This window comes from Pectinophora gossypiella, chromosome 15, assembly GCF_024362695.1.
Source record: "Pectinophora gossypiella chromosome 15, ilPecGoss1.1, whole genome shotgun sequence".
NCBI classification, from domain to species: domain Eukaryota; kingdom Metazoa; phylum Arthropoda; class Insecta; order Lepidoptera; family Gelechiidae; genus Pectinophora; species Pectinophora gossypiella.
This window is the reverse complement of record NC_065418.1, coordinates 6321104-6340826: the sequence shown is the minus strand read 5'-3', so window position 1 is coordinate 6340826 and position 19723 is coordinate 6321104. Positions and strand designations below refer to the sequence as shown.

At 41.1% G+C, this 19723-nt stretch overlaps 1 protein-coding gene across 4 annotated transcripts; it reads right to left on the bottom strand.

Annotated features, from left to right (window-relative positions):
- Positions 1–540: 540 nt before the first annotated feature.
- Positions 541–19695, bottom strand: LOC126372934 (nuclear factor related to kappa-B-binding protein). Of its 4 annotated transcripts, none has more exons than XM_050018840.1 (23): positions 18959–19695; positions 18584–18877; positions 18375–18497; positions 17919–18298; positions 17564–17685; positions 16888–17136; positions 16122–16234; positions 15055–15170; positions 14240–14356; positions 13063–13236; positions 12391–12537; positions 11173–11314; positions 9647–10402; positions 9447–9539; positions 9255–9341; positions 9056–9155; positions 8909–8973; positions 7988–8821; positions 7394–7528; positions 6470–6548; positions 6115–6170; positions 5402–5464; positions 541–2854 (listed from the first exon to the last, which is right to left on the bottom strand). In XM_050018840.1, the coding sequence occupies exons 1-23, from the start codon at positions 19391–19393 to the stop codon at positions 2705–2707; spliced, it is 4830 nt and encodes a 1609-aa protein (XP_049874797.1). In that variant the 5' UTR covers positions 19394–19695; the 3' UTR covers positions 541–2704. The 4 variants fall into 4 exon arrangements, with proteins under 4 accessions (XP_049874797.1, XP_049874799.1, XP_049874798.1 ...); XM_050018842.1 differs by having other exon boundaries at positions 5414–5464; XM_050018841.1 differs by having other exon boundaries at positions 9647–10399.
- Positions 19696–19723: the final 28 nt, after the last annotated feature.

Genomic DNA, 19723 nt, shown 5'->3' with positions numbered 1-19723 from the left:
ATGTTAGACTTTTGTTAAACGTTCTGATTATTATAAGCTAAAATAAAGAAATCCGAACATACAATTAATCATGTATATTCCAAACACTTATATTAAATTACAAACTATCTATATTTTACACGCCTACATTATGAACAAATACCGTGAGCTTCAGGCTAACGTAACATTTATATTATTCCTTACATTACATAAATAAAAATTCAATAAAAGTATAACGCAAGATCATCAAGTTAAACTTTAAATACATTCATTGTAAAGAACTAAACATAACTTATATTTCTTATATATTACAGTTAGTAAAATACATTTCTTGTCATAAATAATTATATTGTTTAATTCATAAAACAAAATACTGTTCTATTATGCACATAAATAACACCAGAATAGCTAAAAAGTTTAACAACTTGTCATGTGAAAATATATTTATTCCTGTATTTTACAGTAATTTGAATTGGCACATAATAAGCTTTGTACAGGGAGGCTTGTGCGATACCTCATCGCTGGTTGTTTAATCAAATTGTATTTACATTCAACTTAATATGTTTATACTGTGCGGTATCTGGAGACCAAATATGGTGATGTTTTTTTTTTTAAGAAATACAAGTGTATCAAACAACGTTATCGTATGTACTAGTGATGTAACGCGGATGCGAATATTCATACTTTTCTGGACATTAGCATTTGCTTTCGCGAATCTCATGGGATATCAACGTCAGAAAAAATACGCTAAATAGTAGGTATTGGAAATTATTTTAGGTTTTACCATTTTAAGACAAATAAACAACACCTCTAAGATGTGATGTTTATGTTGTGTTTTGGATGGATAACGATAGTTCAAAAACCAAGTCTGCAGCTACGATACACTCGTACCTTTGCTAACTACGTGGTGCTCGGAACATAAATATGTGGCACCAGATGTAAAAACTGCATATTCATATTCGCATTCGCATCACTGGTAATACTTATGCTTTTTTACAGTTTCAACTTAATAAGAGCCGCGACCTCTTGGTACCTTAAATTAAGGTAAAACTAAATATCCTTATTCTCGACATAGTTATAAAATAGGTGTTTATAAAAATTACAGTACGTTAAAGGTATCGCAAATATTCGCGTCCCTACGCCGGCGATACCAAGTTATAATTATAGATAATCTGCAACGACATTGAATTTGAACATTGTGTTTTGAAGGCGGACTGTTAGTCATTTACTACGCTTTCCTTTTGCGTTTTGAGAAAATTTACAAACGATTGAAAGAAATATTGAGAGTACAGTTCTACATTAATATGATTAAGAGTCCCATCTAAACAAAGTCTTTTAAATATATTTTTTTCCATACATTGTTGTACAACGTTTTTTATTACACCCGAACATTTCTACCAACTTTAGAAAGAAAAAAAAGAAAGAAAGTACTTTTTTAGAATTTATTCAAGTATTTTTAATTTTTTTTTACTTTACATTCAAAGACTCTGAGATTCACTTTTTCAGAAAGCCAATGAAATCAGCAGCTTTTGAAAAAGCACAAACAATTTGATTCATCTTTTCTGTCAAGTCCTGATAGAACTTGGACCTGTCCTAGGACATGACGTCCTAACTTACACTATTACTTAAATTATTGCACTTTGCAATTATACTACGACGTTTCAACCTAAGATCGGCCGCACTTTACATGCACAGGAACAATCCCCAAACTTCCAAATACCTTGGAAGCACGCACACTGGGTGCGAGTTTGTCGTCATAAACCAGTATTCGTACGTTTGCGTACTATGGAAATTCGTAACTAAAGCATAGAAAAAGAATAATACCACGTGTAGAACCGTAACTCACCGCTCCTCATCAATAGGCTAGTTTCCAACTAGTCAAATCAGTTACTATTTTCTAAACGTCAAAACATGAAATTATTATGGAATTTGTATGAAAAAGCACACTGAGACGTCATCAAAAAACGTGATAAAATGTCGGACTTATTATTACGTTTTTCTTGATTAAAATTCATAAATAAGTTAAATCGAAAACAGAAAATGTTTTTCGTTACTTTTAGATCTGTCTTTATTTAGTAAACAGAATTTCATAATTTATCTTGAACCTAGTACAGTTATGAGCAATATAATGTACCCACTTTAGGACTCTGTCGCACTAACATATTTGACATTTAGTGAGACTTACAGTTCAATTTGTCAAAAAAGTTAATGTGACATGGTACCAAAGTGTATACATATTAATGCTCGTGACCGTACACGACTCAAATCGTATCGGGCGCGACCTCACCCCCTCTGGGTCTTATTTTAGAGCGCGCGGACTATCTTACTTACTGCCTCACTGACGCAATAGGCGGTACACGGTAACAATAAGATTTTTGTATCGAGTGTCTGGGGCGTGTCCAAAGTGCGACCGACCTAAAAGCCATAGTCCACTGACACGACTTTGCTACCTGAGAAATAAAATATCATTCAAATAGGGGCTTTAAGAAATTTGGAGGTCTTTTTAACATCCCTATTGCCTATCTGGTTTTCATGGTCTGATTTGGACGCAATTGAAAATGGTCGTCGCGACGAATGACAAGTCGTCGCTGACGCCGCTGACTGACGTATTTGGAATTTTTGGCGAATCTGACCTTCACGTTTTGCTATTGTCAATAAGACATTGTCATTCAGTCAGTTTGCCACGAAAGTCAGCCACGAAATGTTATCAAATGTTTTTGTTCCTTTACTGCGGCGGTTGATGTTGCTGGTGCGGCTGCGCGGGCCGCAGTATCCGCGCCAGCACGTGGCGGCCGCCCACCAGCTTCAGCTGCTGCGCCTCCATAACCACGCCGCGCACTCCCCCCGCGCCCGTCACACCCGCGCTTGACACCGCCTGTACACACGTTGGCGTTCAGATACATCGCACAAGAAATCCAATACTGTAATACTTCGACCATATGCAGGATATTAGCGACACCGTACCGAAAACTGAAGGAGATGATTCAGCTCATAATTGTGAGTTAATATCAAATGGAATTTTCCGTCGGAACATTCACGATATTTTTGTGTTCTCAATTCCATACTTTTGCGATGGAAAATCCCAATTGATGTTATTTAACTCAGAATCATGAGCTGAATCATCCCTGTCAGTATTCGTTATGGTGTCGCTAAAAGCCTCTATATGATCAAAAGCTGTAACAACTCAAAAAACGTAGTTTCGAGAAAAAGCTATTTCATAGCATATTAGGGAGCCTAAAGAGGCTTATATAAGCGCGTAACTATTTCTATAATGCTCCTAATTTTACTATTTGGTATTAATATTTGGTAGAATATTACTCGTCATTTTGTATAATTATCCTCTTGTGGTCCAGATTTCCAGACGCAATAGTTAAACAGGGGTTTTAAAAGGACAAGATCAAGTTCAGAACTCAAAACACAATATTGGATTTTGATGTGCGATATGTTAAGGTTTATATCCATGATGCGGCTTTAGACCTGTGGATCTGCTTCATATGCTTTCGTGTATATCGAGAATATCGTGTAAAAGCTGATCAAAACGTGCACGAATGTCAGTGTTTGCGTGCCATAGGTACTAACGTGGAGCAGATATGAGGGCAAGTCTAAATCCACATAATAAAGCATTTATCACACATTAAAACTAAATAAAACTGTATTTATCTTTTAAAAGATTATGATGTTACAATGCATTTTTGGAAAGTTTTTCATTAAGATGGTCTAGTGGTGGAGCGTTGGACTCACGATTTAGAGGTCCAGCTTTGATTCCCAATGGGAACACTGTCGCAGTCACTTTGTGACTCTTTTGTTTGGCCATGACACTGCAGGCTGAATCACCTGATTGTCCGAAAAAGTAAGATGATTCCTTGCTTGGGAAGACACGTTAAGTCCCGGGCTACTTGCCTAAACACCTCCACCAAGGCACACTGGAGCAGCGAGGTGGAGTACGCACAATACCTCCTCCGAGTGATAAAGGGGAGGCCTGTGCCCAGGAGCGCGACGTGTATTAGGCTATTCATGATGTTCCCTTTGAGTTAGGTAATAGAGGTTGGTTGCGATGTAAATAGGTAAATAATTTTAATTTATTGATATCCTAGTAACATTATAATTAAAAGCAAATTTACATCTTGGGAATGTTGAATTCAATACAAAAATTATTAACATACCCAGGTATTACAGAACAGACTTCAAGATGTTAGTTGAAAATTAGATATCCTCCTCATAAACCATACTAACTACTACTTGTGTTAAATGTGAGTAAATTGTGACAAACCATTTGTTTTCACTCAAATAGTGCAGTGTAAGTCAACAGAGAATATTTAAAAAGTTTAAATTTGTTTGAATTGACGACTGCAGCTTGAAAGCGGTTAAAGTTCGCTACCGTTATACAATGAGGAATTATCCAGGTGACGTTCCAAAAAAAAATGCAGGCTTTGTACAGATTTGCCTTTGTCAAACCTTCTAATTTCATGGATAACAGACATAGCATCTTTTACCTTTGTTTTTGGGTATAAATGATGACCCTTTTTATTATACCCAGGCACAACACATCTCCCACCCATTATAATTCTGATCAAAATAAAGAGAAGCAATATAGGTACAGTCATGAGCAATATAATGTACCCACTTTAGGACTCTGTCGCACTAACATATTTGACATTTAGTGAGACTTACAGTTCAATTTATCAAAAAAGTTAATGTGACATGGTACCAAAGTGTATACATATTAATGCTTGTGACCGTACTCGTAGCAACATAATTCTATGCGTCTGATCCAAATACGAGAATAGGTAATTCACACGTTAAATCTGAACAGCGCCATCTATTTTTTTTTTGGGGAACGTCGCCTGAAAAGTCCCTCATTACGGTACCGATTGCCTATTGGTTTGTAAAACGGTAGCATAACCTTAACCGCTTGTATACCCTAACCGCTTTCAATTCCCGCTGACGACCGTGGATATTAGAAGAATATCATAGGTAAAGACACAAGACCAAAATCTACTCTAAGCTTAAGCCGCCGAAGTTGAAATCATGTTAATAGAACAGATGCTTCCTTTAATATTTCTCAACATTATGGGAACCCACTAAAAAATTTGAAAACATCCCCAAATTAATGTAAGACATGCCCGAAGCCCATATATTATGTAAAATGACAGTGGCAACATTAATCTGAGCTTAGATTGCTTTAGTGACCCAAATTGGTGCATCTCTGAGATGGCAGACATATTAATGTCATGTCATTCCGTGGGTTTTAATATTATTGTAAGTAAAAATTATGTTCTATTCCGCTACATTTGAAGCTACATTGTTTAAATTATTTTTTATTCTCTGTAGACTTAAAAGTCAAACCTTCATGCATCAAAGGCCTTAACCCTTATACTACCACTCTCGAATATAATGTTGTCAAAACATGCACAATACTCGCATTGTAATTCACCTGGTGTAACTTTATCCCGTGCGGGAGTTTTACTTGTTGTAATGGGTTCACCTACAAAGTGTAATTATTGATACGTTATTACAATTATCTAGTACATTTAAACGATCACAAGTTTCATTGACAAATTCTTTAGGTTGGACACGGCTGTTTCTGAACGAAGTGAACGCAATCTGACAAAGTTTTCAAGGTAAAATTTTCCCAAAATACACTTCATCATCTCCCTAACGTCATCCCGTTTTCACAGGGTTCGCTTGCCTAACCTAAAGATTTGACAGGTCCGGTTTTTAACAGAAGCGACTATCTGTCTGACCTTCCAACCCGCGAAGGGAAAACCAGCCCAATATAGGTTAGGTCACATATCTCCGAAATGCATTTATCGAGAATGTGGGTCTCACGGTGTTTTCCTTCACCGCTGAGCATGTGATAATCATTTATGATCCAGACATGAAGCAAAAAGAAATTCGAAAATCATTGTTTTACGCCTAAGCTGAGATTCAAACCTGCGACCTCAAATTGAGAGTCAAGCATTCTACCAAGTGGGCTATCACAGCTCCCAAAATACACTTGCTGATTTATAAATATGTCCCGTAAATACATGATGTTGTCTAATCCTTTCCAATGATATTATATGAAACATTTCCTGCGTTCAGAAACACCAAGTCCACTGAATAAGCATTTGAAAGAAAAAATATATATTATACCTGTTGCAGTTTCAGTACTGGCGGGGATGCGGTGGACGTAGTCGAAGTTTGACCACCTGTACAAAGACAAAACAGTTACATCTTACCATCATCGATCCAATCTCGTCGACATCGACAGATCCTAATTTGATTCTTGGTTCGTAATTTTTTTAGTCGTCTAAAAGGAAAGGGACGGCTAATATGGAACATCGGGTTTAAGTCGATTTTAGGCAGAATTCTCAAACAACACAACTACCCAGCACACGTCAAATGGGTTGCATACCAGTAAGATGCCTATTTGATTCGCCCGGGTGTTCATTCACTCATTTCATCTCATCTAATTCAGTAGGTAGATGCAGAAACATATTTCACATACCCAAACTGCTTAAAACAATGGTCTGTGAAGTGGCTGCCCCTCCAGTAGATGTCACGCGGATTGTACTACCATCACCTTGCTGGAAGAATAAGAAATGTATCATCAGGAAAGTGCAAATAGGTGTATAGGTTTATAAAACTCGATGATGTTCGAAACTTTTTCTTCTCATAGATCTACCCACGTGAACAATCTAAGGATTAATTTGAAATGTTTTTCAATATCTCATCCTTCGCCAGAGATATTACTGTTGAAAGTCAGTGGTGGAATAATCCTCCGTCCCGTTCTAGTAAAACGCCAGTTGTATGTTTGTAGCTTGTATAAAAAAAAATATTTTCCCCTCTTAGAACAGTTTACATTAACTTACATTGTGTATGTACGGACTTATGAGTAAGGCAGGAACCCAAACTAGGAAGGACCTGTGTTTTGGGACACCTAGCTGGTCTCCACCACTCAGAAATAGCTCTTAAATAACTCAGATGGGAGTGTAGTACATTTGAATGATACTAGGAACATGTGACGTCACGCGTTCCTATTGCCATTTCTTTCTACATCCATGTTTTCAGATGATTGTATAAAAAAAAACGTAACGAATTTCCATTCTGTTTTCACATTAATCCATGTCTATTTTAGAACAAAAATGAAAAACATAAATATATTGTTCGACACTTATCAACTCCATTGACAGGAGTTATCATAATCAACAAATCAAAATCGTAGATGTAAAATGGATATAGACCAAAATATTAGGGATTTTTTCGCCTGCTTTAGAGACAAAGTTAAGTAATTCAGAAGAACGGTCTGAACGCTCCCACCGGCCAATTGCACAGTTTGCCCGCTCGGCAACTGCACGCTTTAACTCGCGGCTTGAGCACTTTAGAGACAGAGTTAAGTAATTCAGAAGAACAATAAATAATGGTGTAATACCTGCAGTATGACGTTGTGCAGCGGCTTGCCGGCCGCTAGTAACAACGGCCGCGGCCTCGCCGGGCCCACCACGCGGACCCCCGACACCTGCAGCGCGCGACCGCCGCCGCCGCCCTCCAGCGATATCATCTGACCCTAAGGGAAACATCATTAGGAAAATAATGGACATGGAACCAACTAGATGGTAAATTTTAACAAATAATATCAAATCGGTCTTTCAAGCCAAAGTCCAAAGACAGAGCAGTCGAATCACCCCATATATGTATGTTCGGTGAATATTTGCCGTTTAAGAGATATGATATTTAGGCCTATTAAAAAATTTACTAGTAGACCACTTCCAAAAGAATAGTTTCTGAATGACCGAAACCAAAACGAGTCATACGGATCTCTGGATTTCGGCTTGACCATGACTAGTCAATTCACGACATATGCATCGCGCTGTGAAACTTCGTTAGCGCGTTATAGGGCATTGATAAGCGCTATCTATGTTTTACGGGCGGAACTAGCTAGTCCTCCACATACCCAAACATGTTATATTAAAACAAAAGTATACAAAAAAGTGTCTCTACTGAAATGTTCAGTAAAACAGCTTACCTGTGCATTAGTAAGCAGTTTCGCGACGATAGGTTGCGCGGCCTTGTCAGTGGACGGCTGCTGGCTGCGCGCGAGCTGCGCCGCCCGCTGCTGCGCGGCCAGCTGCGCCGCCTGCGCGCCCGCCAGCTGCACCGCGTGAGTGCCAGACAGCTGCAGGGTCTGACCGCTCGGCAGCTGCACAGTCTGACCGCTGGGTAGCTGCACGGTCTGACCTCCAGCCAGTTGGACCGTTTGTCCGGACAGCTGAACCCCACTCGCGACTTGGTTTGTTAAAACATTCTGTCCCAATTGAACGGTCTGAACGCTTCCGCCGGCTAATTGCACAGTTTGCCCGCTCGGCAACTGCACGCTTTGACTCGCGACTTGAACGCTTTGACCGCTCGGCAATTTCACCGTGTGCCCGGTAAGTTGGACGCTTTGCCCGGCTAGTTGCACGGTTTGACCGCCGATCTGCACGGTTTGTCCGGCGAGTTGGACGGAGGATATTGGTATTTGAACGGAGGTTTGGGTCGGTTTGACGGTCGGGGAGGAGGGTTGGGTGCGGGGGCTGGAGGTTTTGACGGTAGCGGTGGAGACGGCGCGGATGGTTTGGGGGGAGGCGAGTTGGACGGTTTGGCCGCTGGGGAGGCGGACGCTGTGGGTCGGTAGCTGTAGCGAGGATAGTTGCAGCGTGTGTCCGGCCAGCTGCACGTGTGAGGCGGGGAGGGCCCCGGCGTGCGGCGCCGCTGCCAGCTGCACGGTGCGGCCGCCCGCCAGCTGCACCGTGCGGGTGGACAGCGACGACGACACCGCCGTGGGCACGCTGCTCACTACCGTCGTCACGCTAGCTGCACTCTGGAAATAAACACGTACGTATAAAGTCACGTCAAATGGAAACAAAATGCAGGCGAATAAAAGTGAGACTTTACGAATATTTCTTACTTGTGCAACAGTAGTAACAGAAGTGGCCTCCTGTGGGAGCGACCGTTTCTTTGCAGCTGCAGCACCTAGAAGAAAATCATCGCTCATGTAAGTAATTTATCCAAGTCGGAGAAGACAGTCCGTATACGCCATCCACACAAAACAAACCTTGTTGCATCAATGCACGCGGTGATATAAGGGATTTTCCCCCGGAAGGTGTCGCCGGACTGAGTACCCTCACGATACCTCTCCGTTGTGTTGGAGTCACCTGCATATTAAAAAAAAATGAAATTGCTAGCACTTAAAGACATTTTAAAGAGTCTAAAGCGAATCACAACATAATATATTATGAGGTAACAACATATACCTGCGATGTTGGAGTAGACACAGCAGCTGTTACAGTGGTTTGAGCTGGGGGCGCTCTGATCAGCAGAGATCTCGTACCTTGCACTAACTGTGGAATAAATCCTCATTATTTTTTTAAAGTAAGCGTTATTTCAACGTAGTACGTGTCATTTTTCCGGCATATCATAACAAAAAAGCTACCAGCGATAATTACCTTAGCTGGATTAGGTGGCGCTACCGTAGCCACTGATGCCATCACACTTGGCGTCAGTACCGCTTGTGGAGCGAGGATACTCGGTGCAGACACCTGACAAATAGAATACTGTTAACATCTTCTGGTGTCAATATTGTCACAATAAGTTGTGTCTTTTGGTTATTACTCGGAACTTACAATAAAATAAAATGTATACTAACCGGAGCTACAGTTTCGACTTGCTTCTGCAAAGGTCTCTGTTTGATCAAAGGTGATTTCTGCGGCGCTGCGACAATCGGTGGCGGCGCTTTGAGTGCTTGGACCTGTTTCGGAGTTTCCTGTCTCAGAACTTGGCTTGGAGTGGTAGCCTTCACTGGCAACGCATGCTTCGGCTGCTGAACCACTGGGGGTTTAATCGCAGTTTGTTTAGGCGATTGAGCCGTCTGTTTGACTACATTTACTTGTTTAGACTGAATCACGTTTGCCTGTTTAGCGACCACTTGTTTCGTCAGTTGAGCCATGACATTCGCCTGTTTCGCCGACTGCGCCATCAAGCTAGCTTGCTTCGCTACTAGATGACTCTGCTTCGGCGATAGTGATGCTAAACTCATGGATATTATCGGTTTTTGAGGAGGAGCTTGTTTAGCAGACGTCGAGGGTTTAGGAGCGGCGATTAGGTTTGATTTCGAAGGGCCAGGGAGTGCTGGTTTCGGCGGTTGTGTTACTGGTTTAGGTTGGGTTATTGGGGGTGGTTTGGGTTCCGGTTTGGTCGGTTTGGGTTTGGGGGAGACCGCGACGAGTTTGCTCTTGTGTTTGGCGGGCGGGGGGGTTGGTTGCGCCTGGGCTTGTTGCATGAGCAGCTGTGCGGAGGAGAGCCGCGGGGCGGAGGCCGGGGCTGAGCTGTCGTCTACATCCACGTCCGTGTCCGAACCGTTGTCCACCACCTCCTCAATGCTTGCCACTTCCATTTCCATCTGCTGAGGAATATAATCAAATATGCAGCGAATTTGTAAGTTTTATGTAATCTAGTTCGTTTGTTCGTTGTGTGATTTGATTATCCTTAGTTTTTTTTTGGTGAGTACAGACTACTTTTTTATTTTTTAATAATATAGGCTCGCGTTTCACCACAATCTCACCTGATAGTAAGTGACGATTTGGTTTAGGTGGTCACGCTTACCTAGCAAATGCCTATTCTCTCTAGCCTTGAAGACTCCCAGATTACAAGGAGTTGGAAAAACAGACGACGGCATTTCCAATCCTTCGCTGTTCGTATCAAAAAGGAAGAGGCAAAATGTTTATATCCTCAGAATAAGGATGAAATACCCGCCGAAGCCTAGTTGTCCGTAGATGGAAAACTACTTTTAAGTGAAGCGACTCGAAGTGATAGCCCATGAAAACCACGACTGTATTAGGAAACTAAAGTGGTGTCGCTTTTAAAGGTAGGGTAGGGTAATGTAATTGTCAGGAATGTATCGAAGAAATTCTATGACCTAACAAAACCTAACTGCTAGGGCACTCAGGTAAAAAAGGCCTGATACGTTTCTGATGGATTGACGTGTTTATAGTATGCATAATATACAAAGCACAAAACAAGCAAAGCCAGCAAACACCTGCCAAACGACGACGGTCCAAAAAGACCTGAAGCAAGCGGATATCAAAGCTGTAGCCACTCAAAATTGCCCAGAACAGAAATGGCGCAGGCAGTCGATGATGAATAAACAAGCCTCAGATAACTTGTGATACTTACAGCATGGGGCGGAGTATGGTAGACGGCTCGCTGCGGCGGCGGCGGCGGCTGCGGTAGCGGCTGTGGCGGCGGTAGTCCCGGAGTCACCATCCGGCCGCCGCGCCCCCGACCACTGCCTGACTTCACCCAATCCTCCTCGCTCCTGGATTCAAACATACACGGTTGCTTTTATTCATACAGAATTTTCGATCTCCGTCGGAATCTGTTAGGAATGGGGTGTAAGATTCCTAATGGCTGTGAGGGCTGGTTATCTGAGGCTAAGGCTGAGATGAAAACGTCCAGAGAATTGCAAAACTCACTGAATTTAATTAAAATTCGTACAAAAAGTATGTTTACATTACAGTAGTTAAATGGAGAGCAAGAACGGAAGTGAAGAGACAAAAATGTTGTCACAGTAATGAAAATAAAAATTTAATGTTGGGGTTGCCAACAGAATCCTCGGTGCTTTAGGCTCGGACTCTAAACCAATGAATTCGACTTTATGAGTTCATGTTTGGGTCATAGATAATTGATATCGATAGATGGAATTTGTGATCGGTTAATGGCAATAAGCTCGCGAAAAAGTATACATGGGACTTAAACATAGTTGGCGAGGAGTAGGTTATATACTATACACCTCTACCTACACTTTCGGGGATACAAGAGTGATGCTACGTTAGAATTAAAAAAAAAAAACGCGCGGTGAAGCTTGCCTGACGTGGACGTGACGACAGCAGAAAGGCATATTACATATCACAACTAATATAGGTAGCTATATTAGTTTTGATAGGCAAATTCCTGCCGGACGTAATAAAATAATCATTCGCAAAGTCCTACGTTGCGTACGGTCCGCTCTGAAACGATCGCGCATGTTTCGTATGGATTTACATCGAACGTAAACATATGAATACGCATCTTCAACGATCAATGCGCACCCAGTGTATGCGTTTCCATAGCACTTCGAAGGTTCGGGTCGAATTCGCACGAAAACGCGTACAAATGTGTGACCGCTCATATACTTATCAATTTGCCAATATTTCTGAACAACCACAGACACTAAATATCATAAAACTTTCTAAATGAACCTTCAAACCAGCAAAATATTGTTAAAGTCGGAAGACCGAATGTTTTTTTAAAATCCAAACCACATTGTTTAACTATTATGTCTGGAAATCTCGGCCTTACGAGGTTAAAGGCCAAAGGATGGTGATTTTTTTGTTTTTAAATAATGACACTTACCTATGTCGATGTAAGTAGGTCCATATAGCGGTTCTCTGGTCGTATTTGACGATGGGGTCTCGTTTAGCGGAGTGCATACGGTCCAAACCCGACGATACGGCGCTTAGCATCGACTGGTCTGTGCACGGCGCTATCCACTGAGACATCCTGGACAAAAAAGTATTTATTTTAATCTTCTTTTATCGTGTGGATTGTTAGATGGATTATCGACTTCATCAACTCTGGTGTCAGTTAATATTAGAGCCGCCATAGGCCCCTGACATGGCTAATGTAACGACTACTTACATCAGTAAATAGTAATCCGGAGTACGGATCATCTTACTTTCGGACAATCGGGCGATCATTCTGTAATGTCCTAACCAAACTAGGGATCACAAAGTGATTTTTGTTATATGTCCCCATCGGGATTCGAACCTGGGACCTCGGAATCGTGAGCCCAACGCTCAAGCATTGGACCGCAGAGGCCGTTTTATTTTAATGTCAATACTCACGGGCTGATGGATATGATGAACTCAACACTTCCATCAAAATATCAAAATGTAACAAAATGGCTGTAAGTTAACTACTGATATTATAGAATAGAATAAGTCATTTTTGACACGTGACTCCACTTCCACCGGGAATCGAACCCAGGAAGAGTATTGACGAACAATTATGTATTTGTTCCCATACTTCATGAGCGTGACGACGTCATGGCGCGTGCCCTCTCCGTTGGGCAAGCGCGCTACAGCGTCTCGCAGTAGTGCGGGGAAGCTGGCGTGACGCGGACGTGACGTCAGCAGTAAGGCCGCGCCTGCGCCGCCCGCGCCTGACGTGCGGGCTAGGGGGCCCACTACGGAACGGTACCTGCGAGCATGAAAGAAATAAAGACACGTGTGAGTTGTTTACTCTATGGTCGGGGGTCTGAACCTGGAGACGAGTCAACAAACTACGGTTGTAGTTTGGCGATAGTATTAAAGTGTATAATGTATGTAATTTTGTTTATAAATAAAATTAAAAGTCATACGTACCTTTACGTGCGATGTAAATTCGTATAAAACGCATACAAATTGCAAAAGGCATAATATAACATACATAGACTCACGACCTAATCCCAATTAGGGTAGTCAGAGACAATCAAAGAGCATAAGTGCAGTCACTGAACCCAACGAATTATTTATTAACAGTGGTATAATTATGACAACTAATGGTTCATATTTATAAAAATTATGTTTTTGTAGGTGTTTTTGGTCTATTACAGAAACGACGTGTAACCAGGAGGTCTTAAGTGCAACCAATTAATTTATTACTTTACAAGAAACTGATTGGACTTTTGCAGCTTATCGTATATACATAGCAAGAAGAACTAAGTACACACTTCCCACCGAGCTGAATCTGTTACACCAACGTGCTACATAGTGAGCCGTATTGCCGTCTATAACGGTCGAACCAACTGTGTTAGTGAAAACTGCACATAAGATAAATTAATTACTCGTTGGTGCAGGTCCGATACCGAGGTTCGAACCAGTGCTCCTCGTTTGAGAAGCAAGCCAGTGAACCATATGATTACAGCAACCAGGCTCATGTTGAAAATGATTTTCTTTAAAAAAAGTATGATTAAATGTGCATAATGTGTGTGTGTGGAGCAAACTGGTGGAGTATGCTCCATACCCCCTCCAGTTGATTGAGGGGAGGCCTGAGCCCAGGAGTGGGACGTATATAGGCTGTTTATGTATGTTTAGTTTTATTTATTTATAGGCCTTTGCCCGAAAGCACACAGATTGGTTATGTATGTATGTATGATTAAATACTTATGCAAGGCTTTTTAACGACGTGTATTTGATTGAAATAACATATTAATGTAACATACCCGAACTGAACGTAAGTGAACGGCTTGGCAGCAGAAGCGAACCGCTTTCTCTCCTGCGCGCGGAATTCCGCTATCTCTGCGTTCGTCGGCGTCCGCACCACCCATGACGTTGGATATCTGCCATACAAAACATTGTTAATTCACCATTCATATGCTGCGTACTTACCATCGAAACACATATTTGGGTTTTAGACATAGCTATGAATACGTTCGTGGAAGTCTTGGCGTACGCGACATCGCAAACGCATCGCGACAAACTTCAAGAAACGGCTGCGGTGGTTTGGATACATGAGACATTAGGAACACGGTAATTCATCTGAATATGCCCAGGTCCAGAAGACGAGGAACACCAAGAACGAGATGGACACGGACACAAACAAAAAGACCTGAGTTACTGCAGTTTCCGCACACGACACGTCAGACAGAGCTAAGGGGAAAGAAAAGACGCGAAAAGTTGACCCCACCAGCATGTGGGAATAATGCGATGGAGATGGAGAGAGACCAGAAGATTGCTAATTGTATCCAGACAATAATCATGATGAACTGTCGTGTGATTGGATTGATACCCACTGCAGTAACAGTTGGCCATTGCCTGTATGTGCTTACGGAGATCATGCCGATTTCCGTGAGATAATACCAGTAAAAATTAATGCTGTTCAGCAAAACAGCAAGAATTATTCTACTCGGAATACTGACTATACACGATGGATTCGGTCCACGCATTTACAACCGCTTTTTCTTCTCAACACAAGTGTATTTTAGAAAGTCACATAGTCCTAGTACTCACAACCCATACGATAGAAGAGAGTACTAACTTGGGGGGCGGAGGCTCCGCGGGCGGCGGCGGCGGCTCGGCCGCGTGCAGCCAGCGCTCGCACAGGCGGCCTAGCAGGGCGTCGCAGTCGCGGCCCGCGCCTATCCACTGGTACACCTGACGACGGAATAACATGCTGAACAACATGATAATAAAGGCGGTGAACAGAAATAAATATGGAAACATTCTTGTGGCTCAAAAATGACGCAACGAAAATCGTACCGCGGGGGGCGGGGCCTCAAACTCATACCGTCATACATACCTATTTAGTCACGGCCTGTATTGCTGTGGTATAAAGGTATAAATCAGCACGCGCCTTTTGTCACTTACCAGTATGACAGTTTACTATTTACAAAACGGCGTAATTGGCTAATTACAGACAAATAAGAAGCGATATAAAATCAAAAGTGTTTTTTTTATTAAACGATCATTTTGCTACTGAGGGTGTGTTTTGTTTTGAGTAAGTTTTGACGTCAATAATCAACTGCAGCGAGTATGAAGAGGCTGCTTCCAATGTTAATTTCCGTTCACCAAATATAAGTGTGTTAGGGTGTTTTCGTACTACTCCGGTTCTTATTCGATCCGAGTTCAAAGAGATGAGAGATGAGTTCTTATCCGAATGAATCCGACACTTAGAACTATTTGTATAGTAGCTTACCTATTACACCCGTCATCCGATATTTCTAAGTCATTTTCTACTATCCCTTATTCTCCGACGGATCGGATAAGAATCAGATGTAGTGCGAAATCTCCCTAACGGTGTCAATCTTATTGGTCTTCCCTTCATCATACCTGGCTGATTAAAATTTGCAGTTCATTCTCAATTCAAACCATAATACAATTCTAAATTCTCTCTTTCTTTCCTCATCTGCCATACCGATTCTGCATATTACTGCGATATGCTTTTATTACGAACCAATGTTTTTAATATAAGCTTACCAATAATTAATAATAAATAGTTCCCAAACAGAAAGTGTTGCACTACCTTTCCTACCGCTTTTTTCTGTTTTGCATTATGCCATAAGGCATATTGTAGGATACTTTTGTAGATAGGTTTCTTTCTCTTACCTGAGATTCAGGCATGAACTGCAGGTAAGGTACAAAGTCATCGGGATGTGGCCCTCGCTCGCCAGCTAGGAAGCTTAGAGCAGAGTCAAGCTCCGCGCACCAATCATCCGATACTGTAGGAAAGATGATCATTGAAGGGAATAAGTTAAAAAATGACACGGAAATACTGATCAATCTAGTAAAAAATCATTAAGCACATGAAAAATACCCTTTTAATACTCCTCTTCATTATTTATGTATCTCTTTAAATTAAAATAACTCAAGATAAATATTTGCCTGTCCAAGTTATTGCATATTTAACTATACTTCGGATTTTGAAAAAAAAACTAGCTTTTGTTGTGCAAAAATATAAAGTAAAATCTCAACTCAAAAAAACTTGCAGAAGATATCAGTATACCAACCACAATACTTAGTTTTCTTTTTCTAATTTTGAATGAGGTTTGAACACCCTAAGTATGAAGCCACTTACATAGGTGCTTCCAGCTGTAGGAAAGTGAGAATGCTATGTAAGAATAATGAATGGGAATTTGATTGTCTATGGTGTGAAAGGAGGATGGTTAATGAATGGGACGTAAGGCAGTTTTAAGAAGTAAAAGAGGGAGTCTTTGGTGCGACGTCGGTCGGGTGACAGGATTTTGTTAAAAAAAAAAAAGGAGTGTGTAAAATAAAAGGAGTAAAATATATCCTGTGTTATTTCTATATCCCACAATTTTTGACCTATCTCTTAGACAAAAAATTGGTCAAGCAAATAACACAAAGTACTTACAGTTATACCAGGTATTGAGAGGGGCGATGGGGCTGCGCATGACGGCGGCGCAGCGGGCGTGCAGGTGGTGCTTGGAGGCGCGGTGCGCGGCGCGGGCCGGGAACAGCGCGCGCACCAGCGACAGGAAGCTGGCGTGCGTGGTCTCCGTGAGGGCCTCGTCCGGGTCCAGCAGCTCGTCCGCGTCGTTGGAGTCCACCTGCATCACGTCGCCCGTGTCGTCCGCTATCTCCACTGGTAACGCCATCATATCTATCATGTTGTATTGGGTTTCATGAGTTGCTTTCTTAGGAGCTGTTAAGCCAAGTCGGAGTGAAGCAGACTGGCAGAGTATGCTAAATACCAGTTCGGTTGATTGAGGGGACACTTGTGCACAGCAGTGGGACATAACATAACAAACATACAGAAACAAAAAGAAATAAATAAATTGGGAACTTGAATCTCTATAAAGTTTCATTTCATTGTAGCCCTTTTTCCTATCTCTCCTACAATCATATAGCACAAAAAAACTGAAATTTAAAAAACATGTAAAAATAATTAAAAACCACAATCTGTTATAGAAAGTTCAATAATCAAAAAAGAATTTAAGACAAAACCAAAATTAAAAAACTTAAACTTCAGTGGTGAGCCCTAAAACTTCTTTGAATGCACAGCTTCAAAATTACACAAAAAATCTTACCAATTCCATCTAAGTCCTCCAATTTGATAGGTACAGGTTGTACTCCTCTTGAGTTTTGCATTGGTAAGTCTGGTGGCTCTTGTTTTATCATACTCTCTAAATTGGGCTCATTGTAGTTAATGCTGGAAATGTAATGGCAAACATTTTGTTTTATAAAGATGGAAATTTTGAGAGGTTAGATAGACTATTTTTTTTTTTATATTAAACCAACATTGTATAGAATAATTCACTTTTGAGACCATTATTCAAGATACATGAAACAAAACCTAACAGTAGAATACCATTATTATGATAAGATTAAAATGATAACTCTGAAAAACATGGTGCAGCTTATAAGAAAGTATAAAGTACTTACTTAGGTACAGGATATTTATTGTCAACAATTTCTTGTTTGATTTCTACTTGATCAAATGGTCTCTTTCCCTTGGGACTAGCAACCGGATCAACAAACGAAGAACTCTCAGAGTCCGATTCTTCTTGTTCACATTTGATCTTAATGTTTGGTAAAAGAGGTTTGTTTTCAACAGTCTCTGGTTCCTCTTTTTTCTTACCACCTTTAGCTTCAGCCTGTTTCAGTTGTTTCTGACTAGGGTCTTTCTTTGGACCCCTCTTCTTTTGTACTGGAGCATCATTCTTTGCCCCTCCAAACATAAGTTTCTTTGCACCATTCACAAGTGCTACCCTCTGCTTTATATCATCCAAAGTTATCCCAGTTGTACTTAATTCAGGGTGGTTCTAAAACATGAAATGTCAACTTAACCTTATATCTATAACTCCTGACCAAATAAATTAATTTCCGTTCACACCTTACCTCTCTAAACTGCCTTCGAGACCTATGAGCTGCAAGAACATTCTTAAGACACTCTAGTGATGTAGGGTTGGAAGCATCTATTGCACCTAGAGTACCAGATATACTACCATCAACTGAAGAGCTCTGTAAACCAGAAGAGACATCACATAAAAATACTGTGTCTTAATTATTAAGCTTAAAATATTTCTTAATATAAAGGTTTCAGATACCTGACCAGCTGCCAAATGTCTCCTTTTCCTAATATACTGTTCAGGTGGCCCTTCAGGATAATTATCATCCTCAGATTCTTCACCACCAACTTCACTCCGAATGGCAGACAACTCTTCAAAATATCTCTGTCTAGCTCGCATGTAGAGGGGCTTGTAGTTGCTTTTAGAGGATGGTTTAGGAGGCAGCAGCTGCAGCGCTGGAACAGGCCCTGGCGGGGCAGCTTTAGCTGCAGCCAACAAACGCTCACGAGAGAGCAATACTTCTGGCAATAATTTGGCATAGTAGGCCTTAATCTGTAAATAAATGTTACTGTAAATACATACTCCCTATGTTCTATACTCAACTCCAAATGCATGTCAACACATATTTACTACCTTATGCTTCTGCTGTTTAGCTCTTGCTTTCATCAAAAACTTTCGCATTTTAGCAATATCTGGTCTGTAGTTTCCTTGCCTCAGGTTACTAAAGAAATCATCTAAAGGGGAAGTAAAATGAAAAGGTTCAAAGTTAAACAGCATTTTGACTGTTTTCTCTTTTTCCTCATCGTCATTTTCAGGAAATGATGGAAGAAATTGTTTCAAGTGCTCCTTGTGTTCATCACTTAGTGAATCCCAAGTCTTCATCGAAAAAAATTCTTTGAAGACTCCGTAGTCCTCACAAAGCTCTTGCGGCAACTCAAGGGTATGACCCAGGATGGTCACTGGCTCCATCACCTCCTCCTCTCCTTCAGAACTCCCACCGGCGCTCTCAGACGAGCTACTACTGCTTTCGCTACTATCACTGTGTTCACTTTCCGCCTTGTCTGCCATCGTGTAGCAGTCAGGAACACAAGTGCCCGTACGAGATTCAATCTGTGCGATTTTCACTGGCGACAAAATCTATTTTCCACCCACTGCATTGAATTTTCGCGATGTTTTGTTCGTGTTGTTTACGAAAAACCGAGGCAATAGTATACTTAAGTCGAATACAAAGCCATGAAGTTTTGTCAAATAGCCGTCAAGTCTTGTCTAAAATAAAATAGAACGCACACGCCAGACCTCTGTGTTTCATACATACTATGCGCCAGAACGCCACATTACGATGAGAAAATAGCTTGACAATCAGAAACAGCCTCGACATTTTGCCCAAATGAAAATGTT

Coding starts and splice junctions, on each gene's coding strand:
- LOC126372934 (XM_050018840.1), bottom strand. CDS start 19,393: ATGGCAGACAAGGCGGAAAGTGAACACAGTGATAGTAGCGAAAGCAGT. Junction 16,235..16,887: donor TCTCAATACCTGGTATAACT/GTAAGTACTTTG, acceptor TCTTTCCTACAG/TATCGGATGATTGGTGCGCG. Junction 8,974..9,055: donor GCGTGCATTGATGCAACAAG/GTTTGTTTTGTG, acceptor ATTTTCTTCTAG/GTGCTGCAGCTGCAAAGAAA.